This window comes from Trematomus bernacchii, unplaced genomic scaffold (assembly GCF_902827165.1).
Source record: "Trematomus bernacchii unplaced genomic scaffold, fTreBer1.1, whole genome shotgun sequence".
Classification (NCBI taxonomy): domain Eukaryota; kingdom Metazoa; phylum Chordata; class Actinopteri; order Perciformes; family Nototheniidae; genus Trematomus; species Trematomus bernacchii.
The window spans coordinates 316,003-335,166 of NW_022988066.1; the positions used below are offsets into that span (position 1 = coordinate 316,003).

Genomic DNA, 19,164 nt, shown 5'->3' on the forward strand with positions numbered 1-19,164 from the left:
GAACACAACATTCTTTGAGTTTTGCTACTTGTTGAGCACATTGAGTTATTTGCTTTTGGGGCTTTGTTTTTTTACAGAGCATGTTATTAGTGCTACACCTTTGGTCATACTAAAAGCACTACTTACTCTGAGGCTAAAAGGGATTGAATCCCTTTCATGGCAAGAGTTAGATAGAAAGTTTGATACCATTCTCATTCATATATGTCCGGTAACAATATAGAGCCAGCGGACAATTAGCTTGGCTTAGCAATGAAACTGGTATTGGGGAAAACACTTTCCTACAGGACACCAGGCTAGCTGTTTCCAACTATTTGAGTTGTAATGCTAAGCTATGCTAAGCTATGCTAAGCTAAGCTAGTTGGCTGCAGCTTCAGATTTCAAGTACACACATGTGAGTGGTAAATACTGGATCATATACTCTACTACTATAAAAACCAAATAAGTTTGTTTTACAAAATAATGACAAACTATATTTTGAATCTCATTTCCTTTCTTGAGACAGGTCAGTAGAAAAGCACATTTTAATATGCCGCAGCAATGCTATTGAGTCGATTTTAGCTTGTATTGCTCAGCAAAGGTTATAAAATGAAGCAGTTGTAAATTGAGAACAATTGTATTAACCATGCTGGCTCAGAAAAGAATATGCAAATAGCCTTTCACCCTCATCTATTCCCTGTAAAATAGTGTTTACAAAAGGCAACTAACAGAGAAAATAACGTCAATTCAGAGGAAGAGCAACACAGAAAGCACAAATGAGTTCTAATGAAGACATAGCAAGCAGTAGAGTGTTGGGGGGGGGGCAATAGGCGAGGGCAAATTAACCTCTTTAATTGGAGAGTGGTAGTCCTCTTTGGACCTTGCAGTTGGATCCAGAGTGCTGACAGATGATGAGAGGGAAATGGCAGGCCTATTACTGGCAATCTGGCCCTGCGACTTGGCAGACCACAGCAGTACCAGAGCCTGGGGAGAACAGGGCATGTCCAGCATGGAAACACTCCCTGCCAGATCGCTCTCTGGCAGAGGAGGGCTTGCCTCAATAAAGGTATAAATAGAGAACGATTATCTTGGCACTTTGAACTACGGGGCAAAGGGTTGTCATACGGGAGTCTGGTTTCTTGTCTGATAACAAAATCCTACCTGGTCAAGGGAAAGGAGAAGGGCGCTGCTTTAATGAAAGACAAGGAACCAGTCCGACAGGTATGGGAGAGGAGGTGTGGTAGTGGAGACATGCACACTGAAAAATTCACACACCATTTAGGTTCACGGTTCTAATGCACACACACATTTTTGTTTAGCTCTATACATCTGCCCGGCATTTTCCGATGAGCCAGATGCAAGACATCAGAGAGGAAAACGTGTGTGTGCGTGCGTGCGTGCGTACGTGCGTGCGTGCGTGCGTGCGTGCGTGCGTGCGCGCGCGCGCGCGTGTGTGTGTGTGTGTGTGTGTGTGTGTGTGTGTGTGTGTGTGTGTCAAGATGCGAAAGCCATGTATATGTCTGGGGATACAGGGAAAACAAACATCAAGGTCAGAGAGGCTGGAGTCTGTCCAAGCAATAGATATCCCCCTTCTTAACAGAGCCCACAGGCTGGATTTCATATTGAATATCAGGACCTGTATGCTCTTGGAGCCATTTTTAAACTGACGACTATTCACCTGACACCTCAAAGACTCAAATGATTGTTTGAGCAGAACAAAAATGTATTGTTTGCTACACCTTAGGGCCGCACCTAAGGATCATTTTCATTATTGATTAATCTTCTTTCTCGATTGAATCATTGAGCCTATAAAATGTCCGAAAACATTGGGAAAAGTCAATACGTTTGGTGCATATCTACACCACTGGCTGCTGTATTGGCTTAGGGAATGAAGATTCAATGTGTTTCTTTGTCAGTCCAAAACCCCAAAGATACTCAGTTTATTGTGTTAACAGTAAAACAGTAAAATCTCCATACTGGTGTTTTACTGGTAAATCAATCAAGCCCACTTCATGTCATGTTCTCCAATATAAACAAGTCGTTCATTGTCTCACTGTCCAGCAGACAGTTGATGTAATCCGGACGTGTGCTCTTTAACGCTGACCCCATTAGTCCATGGACCACTCTGGGTCACCACCGCTAAGACAAAGATTCAACCATCTTTACCTCTGTTCTTCTCCTACCTACCATCCCTTTTTCTTGTTGTCCATCTGCCAGTCTCAATGCACACCTTCTCTTTTTATGTCTATCCCTCTCTTTTGTCTATTTGTCTTGCATTATGTATTCTAATGCATTTTGAACAAGGCACAGACAACATAGCAGACAACACAGGGTTGCTTTTAGTCACAACATGCAAAGAGTGCTACATGGAACTGTGTAAGTCCATTAAGTCTCACACTTTTATCTCTCACACGCACACAAACACACACACACACACACACATACACACACACACAATCAGCATCCTCTGTCTGCACTTCATGCACACAAAGTCTCGCTTGCAAATTTCTCACTCTCTCTTTGTATCTGTCTCTGTCCACACACACACACACACACACACACACACACACACACACACACACACACACACACACACACACACACACACACACACACACACACACACACACACACACACACACGCACACACACACACACACACACACATACACACACACACACCAGACACATGGCCGAAGAGAGCAGACTACCATCTGGGAGTAGTGGCCGGCTTTGTCTGGGGGGGTGAAAGCGCTAACACGACCCCCCTTTAACTCTCACACACACATATATACACACACACACACACACACACACACACACACACACACACACACACACACACACAACCCTTGCAACGGCCCCCATCGCCCTTCCCATCCAACTGCTCCAAGTGTGAGAGCTCTTCTCATACAATCTGCACATATACATATGCAAATTTGCAGGGGGGCATTATAAAAACAGCCATCATCACACGCACACACACACACACACGCACAGACGCGAGATATTTAGTTGGCTTCGGCACCAAAGTAGCCACGCAAGAGTTTTGGAAAAGGAAAACGTGTTTCTGAGAAATAGAGCAAGAGCTGCAGGGCTGGAAGAAAAGAGCACAGAGAAAAAGGGGAAGATGAAAAGAAGAACCTCCTTTATAAATAACAAATTAATGTGAGCATGTGTGAAATACATGCAAATGGAATTGCATGCATTTACACGGAGACGCACAGAAACACATGCACGCACAGACACACAAACATGCATTATCCATGTTTTGCCCCGCAGCATGCATGTGATGAATTTATACATAAAAACTCGCTCAATCAAGATGACACAAGATGCATCACAACTGTCCTTTAAATCAACATCACATGTGTAAGGGGGCCCTCCGAGACATTAACCACGATGCACCAGACATCAGCTGATTATGTGATTTTGACAGGTTTGTACATCCAGTTATTCAAAAGGTTGTGGGTTTTTTTTTTTGTTTTTTTTTTGAGGACACCAAAAGTATGTTTTTTGGGGTGATACCTTAGTTTGAGGAATATCAATACACTGTGTTTATTGCTTTGACAGTGCGATGGCTATAGTTAAATGACACCATCTGTGTTTGGATTGGTTCTCCATGATCTCTTCCACTAGCCTACCACCCGAACCAATCTCCTGAGAAAATAAAGGCACGATTTAAAGCATAAAGAAAGTGTTAAGCATTGCGCAACCAAAACAGAATAAGGATAGCGCTTTTGTTTTTTTAAGTTACTTTCTCAAATAAAAGGCGGACTTAACAACCAGAGTGACTGAGTTGTACGTACTGAGCGATACAGTGTTTGTGTCACAGCGGCGCTAACAATAATACCACTTGGGGAGAAAATATGTATTTCCTTGTCTAGTTTAGGAGATATCTGATCCAAGAATATGTGAAGCCTTGAAATCTGAGAAAGCATTCAAGGCAACTTTTTGATATTTAACACCTTTACCCTTCATTTATACATTCATCACACGTGTGCATTCTTTAATGTAAGCCATACGTCAAAGAATCAAGGGGAAATTAATGATATGATTTTGTGACTTGATGCTAGATGAATCCATTTTTCTTTTTTGTGTAGTGTACATTTGTCACACTCAAAGACCACAAGGCCCTGAGCGAGGACAGAAAGAAGAAAATGGAGACACCTGCGAGGCTGGCTGGAAAACCGACACCTAATCCACTCCTTTTCTTACACAAACCTCATCATTGCCTTCAACAAAAGATTCAAACTTTCTAACAAATCGCTTTTTTCACCTCAGCAGTTTATGCTCACTTCTGCTTTAGCGGTGATCGTATTCTCTACGTTTTAATTGATGTTATAACCATGTGTCAAAAACTCTAAACATCAACGCGACAGGACACAATCTATTCAAGATGATAATGATGATATAGCCTGAACTGGGACTCAAATTAGGAATTTCTACAGTCCTGCGGAGATGAACTCTCGGTTTCCTCGTGTTCCTCAGATGTGACAGAGCTTTCTGATCTGCCATCTCGAGGCGGGGTTTGTGCGTGAGCTGAAAGCATTTGAAGTGGAATGGCGAACAGCCTGCTCTCAAAACTCAAGGGACACATCCCAGTCGTAATTAGGAGAGGATCCGCGTCCATATTTGATGGCATACACAGAAACAAACACATTCACAGACACGATCTCCATTACTGCCACATGTGTACATATATGATCCACGGGCATATTCTACTCATGTAACGCTGAGACGAATAGAAGATTTGTCGCCACACACGACACAACGGCCCATTATGAACATCTTCTATATCGAATTCTCCACCCTAGTTTTCAGCACTCTCATGTTTGCTGTAATGTTTTCTGTACACAATAGCAGCGACGGCCTTAAGCTCATGTTGCCCCATCAAGAGGAGCGCACCAACAACAACCAAACACTCTCCCCTCCTCTTCCCACCCTGTTTACGAGCAGATCCGTTCGTCTCTCACTTTGTTCCCACGCTCCCTCCCTTCTTTTCTCTCTCCTCTGCATTGTCCTGTGCCCTCAGGTTAGAGGTTCTCTCTGTTTCCTCCTCTAAAGCCTGGAAAACGGAGGAGGACGAGAGGAGGCGAGCTAAATAGAGTGAGAGAAAGAGCGAGAGGAGGGCCGGGCGACAAGGCCTGTCCGTCTGCCTCTTCGGCCTGGCTGGCTTACCGGTCTTAACCGGTTCTGACATAGGTGAACCGGAGACGTGTCCTCTTTCGTCTCCGGACAAAAAGGAAACCGTGGTGGCATTCCATCCCCAGTCAGCAGGTACCAGGGAAGTGTGCATCCATGTGTGTGTCTGTGTGTGCATGTGTGTGTCTCCCAAGACCTTTGAGGCCTGGACCATTGCCAAGTTCATCTGTTAATGGACAGCTACTAGGAGAGCTGCCCCTCCCCCCCCCCGCCCCTTCCCCTCCTCTCTGTCCCTCCAGCCTGCTCACGACCCCCCCTTAACCTCCCCAACCCCCAGCCAGGCCTGCCCAGATACAGGCCCTCACTCTCCCTCCTCCTCCTCCACTCCCTTTCTCCCTGAAAGCTATATCATTCCCTTTCTCCCTCTCCTCCTCCTCCTCCTCACTGCCCCCAACACTCTGGGCTTCTCCTATTCAAGATAAACAGAGTGCTTCAAGTTCAGGGGACACCCTGGGACCCTTTAACAAAGCCATCTATCATGCTGTCTGCCTGAGACTCCTTTGGCCATAGTGGGCTCTGCTGCTACGTCTCTCCCTCAATCTTTGTGTGTGTGTGAACATACACAGGCTGGACATACAGCCAGCAGGACGCTAACTCTGACTAGCTATTTGCTCTCGTTGATCCCAAAGCTGGACAATTTCCCCATTGTGTAAATAGCCCCCACCAAGACTTGGGGAAAGACAACCCCTCCCCTGCGCGTCTCCCCTGCCAGTGCATCCCTCCCCTCTCCTGTTAAAACGAGACAAACTCATGACATGAAGGCACGCCACGGAGCGCGGAGCAGCGCGCACGCGTGGGCCACTTTCTCTCCACACCTCGGAGACGGACTCCGCTGACCCCTCTCCGATCCCCCTGAAGTCAAACTGCGGGACGATTAAGCAAACTGTCAACAGCTTAATAGTCTGGGAATAAGAGACTGACGGACAGTAGGGCTAGGAGCTGTGTGTAAACACTACAGAGATTATGAATGGTACACAAGAGGGGGGAAGAGAGGCAGAAACTGAGAATGGGAAGAGGGAAAAGCGTTCCTATCCTGCAACATTTATGGATTCAATTTTATCGAGGTCGTTTTTTTTGGGCACTTAAGCACAGGTCGGCTGAATGCAAATATTCTGTGGCAGGGCTTTTCCCAAGTGATGGTATCCCATGCATTATTTTCTGCTCATTACGGGGGGCAGCAAGTAGGGAAATACAGACATCACTAGGGGAAATCATTGTGAATTGTCCCACAGGCTGACTGCATGATAGAGATTTTAAGTTATAATCAGGTTCTAGTTTGGTTATGCATAGACAGCTAAAGGTAATGCATTCTCATAAAAACATATACCTTCATGAAGATTGCAGATTCACTATACGTCTGTCTAGCCGCTTTATATCTTTCAGGGTACATGAAGTGTTTTTTGGTTTTAAATTATATTGAAAGATATTCAGTTTAATATGTTACCAAAACTCCTATTTGAGAGACTGATCACAACATTTCCTGCAATTAATCAATTATCAAAATAGTTGGGAGATGTTTTTGTCGATTGATTACTCGACCGAACATAGCAGCCCTGGCGGAGTTAACATGTTCTAAAATGCAATGCCATGGTTCCTGTTGGGGCTAACGATGTAACATTTGGCATTCATTATTCATTTTGCTCTTAAATAGTTAAATAACGTCTAATTAAAAAAATGTGTTGTTGTTGCTTTGTTTCCACCCATGCTGGAAGAGTTCCAGAAGTCATGCTACGTCCTGCGCAGGCAAACTGCTGGTGGACTGCGGTTCCTTTTCCCACCCAGCGCTGACTTGGCCTATTTCAGGAATATTTACAAGTTAAGGTACATGTAGTTAAGGGGCCAGCGAGTTTCCTGGCTAACAATCGTGACACCAAAAGCTCCCTCAAAGCCTGGGAGGGAGACTCACGTCATGATCACACTAACACTCGCACGCATTTTCTACCCCTCTTTCACTCAATTTTTTTCCCAGCTTGTCCTCATGTCTCTCTCCGACACACAGCAGCCCCAAAAGCCCAACAGCTGCTGTCCTCTCCAGCCTGCTAGAGAGGGGGGGAACCGGCCTGCTGGTTTTAGAGCGCTAAATTATCCATTAGATGTTATCAAGTTGTAGCAGGGTGATGCCATTCTGCTAGGAGCCATCAATCTTTCATAAGTCCCAGGCACGGCGTGCATTGGGATGCACTAGCAGAACCCCCCCCCCCCCCCCCCCCCCCCCCCCCCCCAGCATACCCCCCCCCCCCCATCCAACTCACGGAACTGCACGCAAACTTGGACATGTACACACAGTCAGGCAGACCGTCAACAAATACATATGCTGACACAAATGCATCCAGGTACACGCTCTTGCACTCAAGCTCAGCAGAAACAAGCCGCACGGAGCTTGTTTGGGAAACATCCAGTTCTGCATTTATCGCATTGTGTCTTTCATCCCCCTCGAGCTCACCCTGCTTTCCTCCCTAAACAAAACTAACATTTTGAGCCGGGCATCCAAAATGACGCTGCCTGTTTCACTACGCCGCACACTACCTTCCACGCTCTCCCCATTTTTCTCTTCTCCTCGCCTCTCCCTCCCTCCCTCCCTCCCTCCCTACGCTTCTTGCCGTGGCCTGGCAGGCAGGCAGGGCAGACATGTTCAGAATGCGCTCCGGTAATGGGCTAATCAAAAATGCAAAACAATTGGCAATTACCGTGCAGGGCCCTAATGGTCATTAGAATTTACAACAAGGTAATGAACTGAGAGTCAGCTCAGTCCATGCATATTCATAAAGCAATCAGGCCTTTGAAGATTAAAGAAGCGCTTCAAATTTAAATGAGGGCGCCAGCATGTTATCAGTGAGATTCAGCCTGCGAAAGTAAAGGGTGCCTGGGACAGGAGTGTGCATTTATGAATATGTGTGCATGTGTGTGGCTGTGTGCGATGAGGGTTGGGGGTCAGTTTGGTGTGGGGGGATGGATGGAGTGGAGGTGTGAGTATGTGCATTTGTGTGTGTGTGGGTGCATCTGTGCATAAGTGATGATGTGTCGATCTCATTGGTGTGCCAACTCGTGCCTGCATGCCTTTGTGCAAAGCAAACTGCAGCACACAAACACCCACCATACAGCCTAAAGTGATTCTAATAACCAAATTAACACTCTCTTAAAAAATGAATGAGGCCCCCTATCTTCTGATCATCGTTTAAAAGACGTGGGATTTGAATCTAAGATCAAATGTAACTTGAGCTATTAGGAGGCGATGAGCTTTTTGAACACAAACCCCTCGAGGAATACAGCGAGCGATTAGTATACATTCATGAAAAAGTGCAGCGGTAGACATGGTTTGCATGCGCATGGACACGCTAAAGCACTCGAAGACTTTCGCACACACACAAAGAGAGGGCTGTGAGTTTTCACAAGTGTAACGTCACACACACACACTCTCTGTCCTGTATTTCTCGGGTGGAGATAAGGCCGGCGAGACACAGCTGTAGACGACCACCCATCCACACACAAAAGGTACAAACACACTCACACCCACAAAGACACGCACATTGTGACAGGCCCGAGCCCAGCGCTGGGACCTGCAGCGGGACAGATAGGAGTGGAAGAAACATTATAGAGACAGATAGTGACCAGGATCAGTGGGTTCAGACCAACGCGAGGCCCTCGTCACAGTCCCATGGCCTCAGCATTATCACCATGGGTGTGAGAAAGACAAAGCAAAGGTCCTTCAGCACCACAGCTTTAAATGCTACAGCCACAATAGGAACAGGTTGAACCGACCTGTTCAGTACAGAAGGTGATAATACGATAGAGCAGATGTGGGACAAAGTCCTTAACTCTGATTTTCATGTGCTAAACAAGTCATAATGAGCTATTCCCTCATTCCCCCGCACTTTTTGCGAACTCTTATTTTGTTTAACACTGCATGGTTTTTGTACTTGATCAAACGTATCTTTGGTGTCATTTTTTCCAAGTGCACGACCTAGTTCTTCATTGTTCTCTCCTGGACCTGCATGCTGTGAGACTTGTTCAAACAAAGTGGATCTGGGGTGATGACACATTTGAATGAAAACTTTTTTGAATCTTTGGGCTTTGGGGAAAGCATGTTCAAGTTAAAAGTCCAAGTTAAGTCACAAGTCATTAGTGGTAAAGTCCAAGAAAAGTTGTAAGTCTTTTTTGATTTTGTCAGGTGGAAAATCTTCAAATTTGTGACTCTGAGATACAGACCCTCCATTGCCGAAAATAATCAAATCTGAACAAGTTTCAGTCAGTCAGGCCCTGAGTAAAAAAAGGGGAGATTTTTTAGAAAAGAAGAAAACTGACCTTGTTAAAATCTGTTCCAGTTCTAACCCCGTTCTAACCTGCCTACTTCTAAAATACCACTTCTGTCCTTTTTGCTCTCATCCGCCACTTCCTGAGCTACAGCTGTTATCACATACACTTTTTCTTCTCTGTTTCTGTTCTGTCTAAAAATAAAGTCATTAACCTGCAGGTGGTGAAGCCGGCGGCTGGCGTGACAGGCCCTGACGCTGTCAGGTGACCCCCGACCCTGCGATGTGACTGCCTGCCACGCTATTGACAAGACAGCGGCAAGACACGCTTATTTCTGAGGATGATTTTTTTCATCCTGCGTGATGCTGTCTTGGACAAACAAGGTTGTTTCTGTCGTATTGCTTCGTTTGACAGTAGGTAAAGGGGATTGAGGGAAGCAGAAAATGTATGTGTTTGTGTGTCTTGCTCTGCAGCCAGTTCTGCGAGAGTGAGAATGAGTGGAAGTTGGAAGGCCTTTAAGAGGTGCAGACACGCTAATGTTGCCAAAAGTTTACAATCCCTCGAGACAAACTACTGGAACGATGCGAGGGGGGAGAGAGTTTGAGTGAGACGGAGAGGGAGAGATACAGAAAAGGAAAGAAGAGACAGAGACAGGGGGGAAACGGAGGGGAGGGGGCTGAAATAAGTATCATATGTTTCTGACAGATCTCATCAACTCACAACACATCATGGGGCCTCTGCCACAACACATTTATTACAGACAAAACACAGGTTCACAGGAGGGGGGTTACACTGTATTGGGGGCATTGTTGTATCCAAAAAACTGACATGTGTGTGTGTGTGTGTGTGTGTGTGTGTGTGTGTGTGTGTGTGTGTGTGTGTGTGTGTGTGTGTGTGTGTGTGTGTGTGTGTGTGTGTGTGTGTGTGTGTGTGTGTGTGTGTACATTTGTGTTCGGGTGCACGCATTTGCCTCTTTTTGTGTGCATGTTTGTGTGTGTATTGCATACTTGAACTAGCCTCCACCTGAATGGCCTGAGGCTGTGGTACCGGGGGTTGTTAGAAGACAAACAGAGACACAGGAAGCCCGAGCCAGGAGCCCTGAGGACAGCACACACACATGCCTACCCTTAAGTACACACACACATACACTCCCACTGTCAGTCACACACATAGCAGCCACCTCACCATAAGTCCTGCTTCCTAAACCCACAAAACATTGCTTTAACACACCTCCTTCTACCTCCCTCACACACACACACACACACACACACACACACACACACACACACACACACACACACACACACACACACACACACACACACACACACACACACACACACACACACACACACACACACACACACACACACACACACACACACACACACACACACACACACACACACACACATATTTAGGCCCAGCCCGTCCCTCAGGCCCTGCGCTCTGTGCCAAGTCTGGCCTGGCATGGTCCACAGAGGGGTGTCCTCAGGCGAGGCTTGCCAAGTCAAAGACCCTTTCATGTTCAGCCTGCACGCCCAGAGTAGTAAAGCTTTAACAAACAGCGCGACACACACTCCTTCGCACACACACACACGGAAAGCTATAAACAGTTTAAGTGGTCAAAACCACACTGGAACACGTGCACACATATGCACATACATTACTTTAACACTCGACATGTAAACATCCACTAGACTTCTGTCCAATGCAGCCACTAACACTGAATCCAACAACAAAGACTTCGCCGACAAACATTTGTGGGCCCGGCGTTCGGGAAAACAAAAAGTGAAAAATTCATCCTTAAAAAGCATTCCCGTTCACCTTCATTAAAACTTAGTGGAATCTAAAAATAGTCACTGATTTTGATCTGAGCCCTGAGCTACTGTAGGATCAAATTAGAGTCAGCTTTTCACAGACAATGGATGCTGATAATATTAGCCAGTGTCCAATAATTACAATAGCATGCATCTGGGCCTTTTCAGTATCAATTAAAGTGATCACCGAAACAAAGGCGCACACACCACATGTGGACTCACAAAGCACACACTGGAAAAAGATATCACTACCAAGTAGCCCCCCCCCCCCCGCCACACACACACACACACACACACACACACACACACACACACACACACACACACACACACACACACACACACACACACACACACACACACACACACACACACACACACACACACACACACACACACACACACACACTCCCCATGGTCTGCCCAGCCCCCCAGTTCTGCCTGACAGATACCCAGTGAGTACATGTGTGTGCTTATGAGGGAATGGAGGGGGGGGGTTGGAGAAAGGTGGCACGGTGCCAACGCAGAGCCTGCTAAATACCTTTGTCTCCACAACACACAGGGACAAACAGGACAGGCAAGCTGCTGCATGAAGACGCAGAACAGCCACACTGAGGTGTTACGAGAAATGCCGCTCGGGCTGTTCCAATGTTTTCCTCCTCGTAGAGAAAAAAGGCAGAATTGGTGGCTGCCATAATTAACTCAGTATTGATTCAGAGTCCAGGTTACAATAGAGGCAGCGTGCTGGAAAGGAGGCAGAAGTGTGAGATAGTGGTCGATTTGAGTGGATACAATGGCCTCATTAACACACATGGCTACACTGGCGACAATGCAAGAGGTGCTAATGCTGGCATGTTTATATACAGCACAGAGTAATGTAGCAAAACGAGAATGTGGACAGTAAAGACAAGAAAATGTGAAAAAGTTATAATTAGGGACATGATAAAGTCTACACAATGCATCTTAAATCATAACAATGAGAGGCATCTTGCTCCAATTACTCAAGAAGAGCAAACAATCATTCATTGCACTGATAGCAGTTCAGTGAGTAGGATAATGAATGTAAATAAAAACTATGAATCCACTCCACCAGAACGCCTTCTTAATAGTGATTATATCCCGTGACATAAATCCACTTTTACACCACACCGCGGTCACGTAGTTTGTGTGAGAAACCGTCATCTGCTCTTTTTCTGGGCCATCCATAATCTGGAGACAAGCGATGGTGTCCCTATGCATATCTTAAATTGTTTATCATGCAAATGATGGCACGCAGGCGGCTCTGCCCTCTCCTAACGGCCCACCGCTCCAGACTGCAGACCCCAGCCCCAGCTGCAGCCATGAGACTCCCAGACGGCCTCAGCTGTCCCAAAGACGGAGACCGAGAGGCACGTCCTCATCTCCAGCTCTGGGAGTATTACAGACAACCCCCACCCCCCCAACCCCCAGACCCCCAACACCTCTTGAGTACAACCATACTGGATGTCAACCCCTTTAGTCCAGCAGCTTCTTCACTAACTGAGACCATTAGTAGACCAATCAATAACGCCAGAATAGAAAATGAATTGCATCCATTTAGATAACCCATTAATCGATTGAAAGTAATTAATGAAAGTTATCTTTTATGCAAAAATAGCTCACAAATATAAAAAAATCCTGCTTTTTCTGTCATTTTAACTGAATATCTATACATTTTGGAATGACCAAACAAGACATTTAAAAACATTACAATGGATTTTGAGAAACTTGGATTTACATTTTACCCTATTTCATGACATTTTAAGGACCAAAAGATCAATCACCAGGGGAAATAATCATAGTTAGCAATCCTAAACCTGGCCAAGGCCCTTGTCTGTGTACGCTGCTGTCCACACATAAATCAATCTGAGCCAAATGACATTTCAGGAGCAGGGTGGGGGAGTGGAAGGGTCACATTCATTTGAGTGTATATGCAGTGCAGCGGGATACAGTAAATCTTTAAGGGTGGAACATATAATACACTGGCCTGGAATAAACTGGACATGAAGCCAGTGTGTGCAGGGACAGTATGTGTTCAGATGCCTCATCTCAGTGTCAGCGTCTGACTGAGCAGGGTGAGAGAACATGGCAGCTAGCATATGGAGCATGGGGTGGTGCGCTGGCACTGCCAGTCTGTATCCATCAATCTGTGACACAGAACGCAGAGGTGGGGGGGGGGGGGGCTGGAGTTTATGTATATGTGCCTGATGTGAGGTACATCCTGAAGTGTAGCTCTATGGTCTTTTTTAGCCAAATATGTTGCAGGTTTAACCTTTTTCCTTTACACTCTATGTTCAATTTTGATTCTCATTATAAATTCTTGGTTTAGTAGATGAACTGAAAAAAGACAACCTATGGAAAGTAAGCTGCTTATAGTATTATGAGGTTTTTATTTTATTTATAAAGGTGTGTTCACCTAAGGAAACAAAGACAAAAGGTAACAACAAAAAAAACTTTTACTAAAAGGTTTTGGGATTTTCTCAATTCTTACCGTCATTTTTTTTTAAAACGGTAAACTATAAAACTGGTATTTTGTGTTGATTCTTTGAAAAATCGCACACTAATGGTTGTTGTGAAGGATTACAGTAGCAATATCTAAATAGGTAAAAAGTCGATTTTTGGAAATTGTGAATCGATTCAGAATCTTAGAAAATAAGAATCTTCTTTCGTCTTAATCTTGCTTGTCTCTCATGTTTTCTTCGTCTAATGTTTTTAAACGAGGAAATGTGTGTTACAATAACCCAGTCAGGTGAGATGTCCCAACAGGACACGGCCTCACTCCACGTCCACCCAAATGAATCCATTCATTACGGCACGCAGCCAATCCTATAGAGACATAAAGCCTATAAATAAAGCTGTGCTCACAATGCTAGTGACCTTATGATATCATGTGAACTCCGCTGCATGATGATCTAAATCAGCAAAGAAAAGCATGTTCAAACAGCTGACATGGCCAAGAGGCATTTTGGACGTGTACGTGTGTGTGTGTGTGTGTGTGTGTGTGTGTGTGTGTGTGTGTGTGTGTGTGTGTGTGTGTGTGTGTGTGTGTGTGTGTGTGTGTGTGTGCATGTGCGTGTGCGTGTGCGTGTGCGTGTGTGTGTGTGTGTGTGTGTGTGTGTGTGTGTGTGTGCGTGTGCGTGTGTGCACATACGCAGGGCAGATGTTTAACAAACTGCACACTAATGAACAGTGGTCATTCTGTGTGTGAGAGGGCCAACAACAGATAACAGTGGTCCCTTTACAAAGCTGCAGCACAGACTGATACAGTACAGTAGTGCAGATTATTGAGTGCTGCCCTCCGTGCATTTAGCCTGAATTGGTTTTAAATTAAATCTGCCCAGACAATAAATCCCAAATCTGACACACGATATCGCCTCTGTTCAAAAGAAATGAATAAACACTCGAAAAGGGCGGTGTGAAATCAAACTCCTCTCTGTAAGGCCGGTCATAAGGGATCCACGCTTGTTTGCACAGGGCCTCATGTTTTCTCTACAGCGTCATTTAGCCCCGGTGGACAAACAACAAACCGACCAGCCGCCTTAAGAAGTCCTTAATTACTCAAATCAAGAAAAATACTGACAATTAGTGGCTGCAGGGTTCCTCAAATAAACGCTTCTTCCTTGACACTTCGGCGTAATTACATTCCTTTCTATCTCTTTTTAATTTTAGCATCGGACTGAGCCACGCATATTTGAGGGAACGGGAGATATGGCGGTGTAATAAGCCAGGGAGGGATAGAGATACATCTCTCACCGCCACATGAGAGAGCGTGGAGGCCCAGGGATCTGAGCACATCTGTGAGGCAGAAACACCAAGAGAGAGAGAAATCTTTTTTTGTTTCTCTCCCTCTCTTCCCTAATCTGTTTCTTTGTCTGTGTGTGTCTTTTTCACTACGTGCTAAATGTTTCTCACAATCATGTTCAGCCTGGGCTGCTGTTCATGTGGGTTCACGCGCAGCTGAGGGAGATTCACAGCTCTTTAGTGCAGCGGCAGATATTTCACACTCTGGTTATGCAGATGGGATGCAGCCCTACTACCAGATGCAAAGAAAACACCAAAGGAAATCAGAGAAAGCATTTGTTCCCTTTTGAAATAAACTCTCTATGAACTTTAGGGAGAGTGACCAATCCCACACCGTTAGACATTTCTTGTTTGATGCCAGCCATGTTAAGCGCACACTGTGTTTACCTGTGATATTCTCCTGCTTTGGGATTATTCCTTGCAAGGGTGCAGATAAACAATCCTCGTCCCGGGGCGATGCCACACCCACGCGGGGACGCGCCCTCCGTGGGTGCTGATGGTGGGTGCGCGAGTGCAAGGAGGACGTGGAGAGGGGTGAGGCGAGGGGGGAGGAGGGAGGCCTGTCCAGAGGTTTGTCCATACAGAGGCTCCCGTGGCACTGCCTCCGTTTGTGTTCGATGAACAGCAGGATGTCAGCCAGGGGGAAGCGGGAGTGGCACTGGCCGCAGGTCAGCAGGTCCTGGTCCCCTTTAAGGGGCTCACCCTGATCCAAACTCAGCCTGGGGGAGTTCTGAGAGTCTTCCTCCAGTAAAACACCTGACAGTGGCTCAGCTGCACGGAGAAATAAAAGAGAACATTGTGAGATATGGTTCAGAGAGAGCTGGTAAACACATGTGTCAGGAAAGGCAAAAGAATAGTACATTGCTATAATGTATTAAGACATCTACAGGAATCAGGTCAGGTTGTGTAAAAGTATTAGAGAAGAAGAAAGACAGCAGTACTTCGATAAGGACTGACATGTTCAGCTCGCAGGCAGCAGCCAAACGATTAAGTTGCTTGACCCTCTTTATTGTGCTGCCAATCTCGCGTTTTTAATGAACCTAACACCTCTGAGAATCAAAAAATAGATTCTAATTTGAGTTCAAGATGATTGGACCCCATTTCGTTAAAAGTGCTGGGATCTCGTGAACCAAGGTTAGACATTGAGGGGTTGGATGTGGAGTAGGTCCCTGAAGTACCGGCAGAGAGAGAGAAGAGAGAGAAGAGAGCATTTTAAAAGAAGTCATCTAGCCACACGGTAAAGGACATTGGGCGCCCCGACTGGGATGTTGAGATAAGATGTGATGAATTCTCGCCGCCTAGTTCAACCTTTAATTCCGTGTCGGGTCAGACGAGAAGGTGGCGAGGGACTACGCAGGATAGGCCCTGTTACCTGTATGTTTGGCTGCATTAAAGATGAGCGAATCTTTGCCCCTTTTTACTCAGGCTTATCTTAACCAGCTTATGCCACTGACATATAGGCCCGGGTGTGTGAGGCTGGGAGAAGTGGAAAGATTTTCTTCAAACCAAATCATCTCATTTTGATGCAACGCAAGAGTGATGTGAATAACTTTGAAAACTATAAATATAATATTTTTTTGCAGACATCTGACTGCGGGTGAATTTAAAGCAGTTTAGGTGTCCCACTGGAGTGGGTCTGTTTCACTATCAGGAAAATGATTAGGCCTACTTGTTTTGCCATTTTAGATTTGAATGGCTCCCTGTTATAACAGCTGAGTAATAGTTTCATTTTAGGGATTTTTTCTTTCATTGTCATTTTCACTTAATGTATAAAAATATAATAAAGTATTCCTTTGCTTTGTCACAGCGCAACATTGCCCAAAAACAAGATTATGTAAATGTTGTCTCAAGTGTTTTGTTGTTAAAAAAAAATACAAAAATATATTTGTACGCAAAAATGAAGAACTCAAACGATATGGGTTAGAGCTTTAAATATAAATTATACAGGCTTGATACAATTCTAAAGTGCAAAGAAAGGTTTTTTATATAGCTGTGTTCATTTGTAGATTTTTTTAATAGAAACACAACTGCTGGGCTTTAAACACTGTTTGCGCATCCCCTTCTAATATAATTTACGTTCCACCTAGAACACACACGAGAATTACAGGCTATATAAAATATAAAAAGCACTTATTTCTGCTAAAACGATCCTCTGTATGTGCTTGGTCAAGCAGCATCACAGGGATAAAGTGGATCAAGTTCAAGTTCATAGTGGACTGTACACAGGACTACAATCACATTGCGCCCCCCACTGGCAAACCTTTTGACAATTACCCCCCTCAAATGAAGGCATGCATGTTGCGAAAGCATAATTGGTTTCCAGCGAAATGGGAAAACAGCATGCAGATACACATTTACGACAAAAATAATTAGGGAGAAAATGAACACAGGAGCTCCTGATCTCCACTTAACTTTAAATATATTTGGAGACGTCTCGTTAGTGTGAGAGTAGTATGTGAATGGAGCAGTTCCTGCTGAATAACAGAGGTATTGTGGGAAATAATTATCCGGCAAATATAAGATCCTATCAAGCAATTGATGCCCTGCAATGTTATCACACACGCGCGTAAAATCCACTTCCCTGATTTCCTCTCCACATAGTTGCAAAACAATATCGCGCACGGACATTCAGGTGGATTTAACACAACATGTGTAAATGACAATAAACTGCGGCGTTAAAAACATGAAGAAGCAGCAGATGTGCGGAATTGTGACACATAAACTATATTCCGTGTATTACGCACACGAGGTCTCCGCTGCGATGTGGACAAGTGGGCATGTAAACACCACTTCCCCGTGTCCAAAGCAGCTCTAACCTCTGCAAATACATCCTAACTAGAAACAGACAAACGTGCGTTGATGTGGTGGAATCGCTTCTCGTGCTTCAGCTGGAAACTTGCAGGAGGAACGGCAGCAGCAGGCTCGCGCTGCGTCCATATAGGCAAAGGTCTCTGGCCATAAAGCCCATGCATGCCCTTTAATGGCGAAAGAAACCTTGAAGGCAGCGTTATACAACACGGTAAACCAACACAAGTTAAAGCTCTCTGTCACGTTGTTTGAAAACTTCCACCAGATGATCCCGAAATCTATTTCAAATATGTTTTGGACATTTCACTCCGGACAGCGGTGTGTGAGTCTGTGTGTCCGGACCACCTATTGAAATTCCCCCAAGGAAGTTGCCCTGTGCAAGGAAAACAAGAGGTGGCTCGCTAACAGCTACATTAAGTCAAATGAATGTCCACTTACGCGAAAACTCCCGTTTGCTCAAGTGCTGGGGTTTGCCTTGCTTTCGGCGAGACATGTTGCTTTAGTGGCGGCTTTTCAGCTGAGTTCACATTGGGAAATCCGTCCCTACAAAGGTAGACTCCAAATGAAATATCTTCATTGATGCGTCTGACATCCAAATAGGAGGAAAAAAAAGAAAAGGAAAAGAAAAGATGAACTGCAGATCACACAGAGGGTGAGGCGTCGCGCGCTACGGGCTGCTGTGCGGACCTCTTCATGACTTTTTTTGCAAAGAGAGAGTGATGGGGGTACGGCGATACCCCCCTGAGCTGCAAGTTCAAGTGCGGACGTGACGTTCCTGCGAACTTGAACGTCAGGAGATGGACGGACTGAGACAGAGAAAACATGGGCAGGGCAAAGCCGGCCAGTGGGAGGGGGACAAGGCGTAATAAAAACCAATGGACACTCATTATGGACTACCTATGGAAGGAGGGGGAAGAGAGAGAGAGGAGAGACCCCGGAGACACCAATGGACAGAGGGGATCAAGGGGGCTGGGCTAAGGGAGGGAGGGAGAGCGAGAGAGGGGGGAGAGAGAGAGATCGGAGGAAGTACAGGAGCAGCAGAAAGCTCGTGGAGCAAAGGAGGATCAACCCAGCTTTACTGACACATATTTAATATAGTTTATTCTTATTTTCAGGCTGGGATACATTTCTGGTGGTCAATAAAAAAAAAATGTTTAATTTCGGATTAAGTGTTTCCCACGGTTAAAAACATGTAAATAGAGCAACCTGCCCAACATTAATTTGAATATTTTAAATGAATTGTAACATTAAAGTCGTACTGATATATGTGCTAATATTTATACTA

At 45.2% G+C, this 19,164-nt stretch overlaps 1 protein-coding gene across 1 annotated transcript in view; it reads right to left on the reverse strand.

Moving 5' to 3' along the window:
• The window catches only part of LOC117474725 (B-cell lymphoma/leukemia 11A-like), a 37,643-nt gene extending 18,928 nt beyond the window's left edge, over positions 1-18,715 (reverse strand). Inside the window, exons 1-2 of the mRNA XM_034120713.1 lie at positions 18,318-18,715; positions 15,459-15,842 (exon numbers count right to left, since the gene is read on the reverse strand). Coding sequence (XP_033976604.1) covers positions 15,459-15,842; positions 18,318-18,372 — 439 coding nt within the window. The 5' untranslated portion in view covers positions 18,373-18,715. The remainder of the gene's footprint in view (positions 1-15,458; positions 15,843-18,317) is intronic.
• Positions 18,716-19,164: the final 449 nt, after the last annotated feature.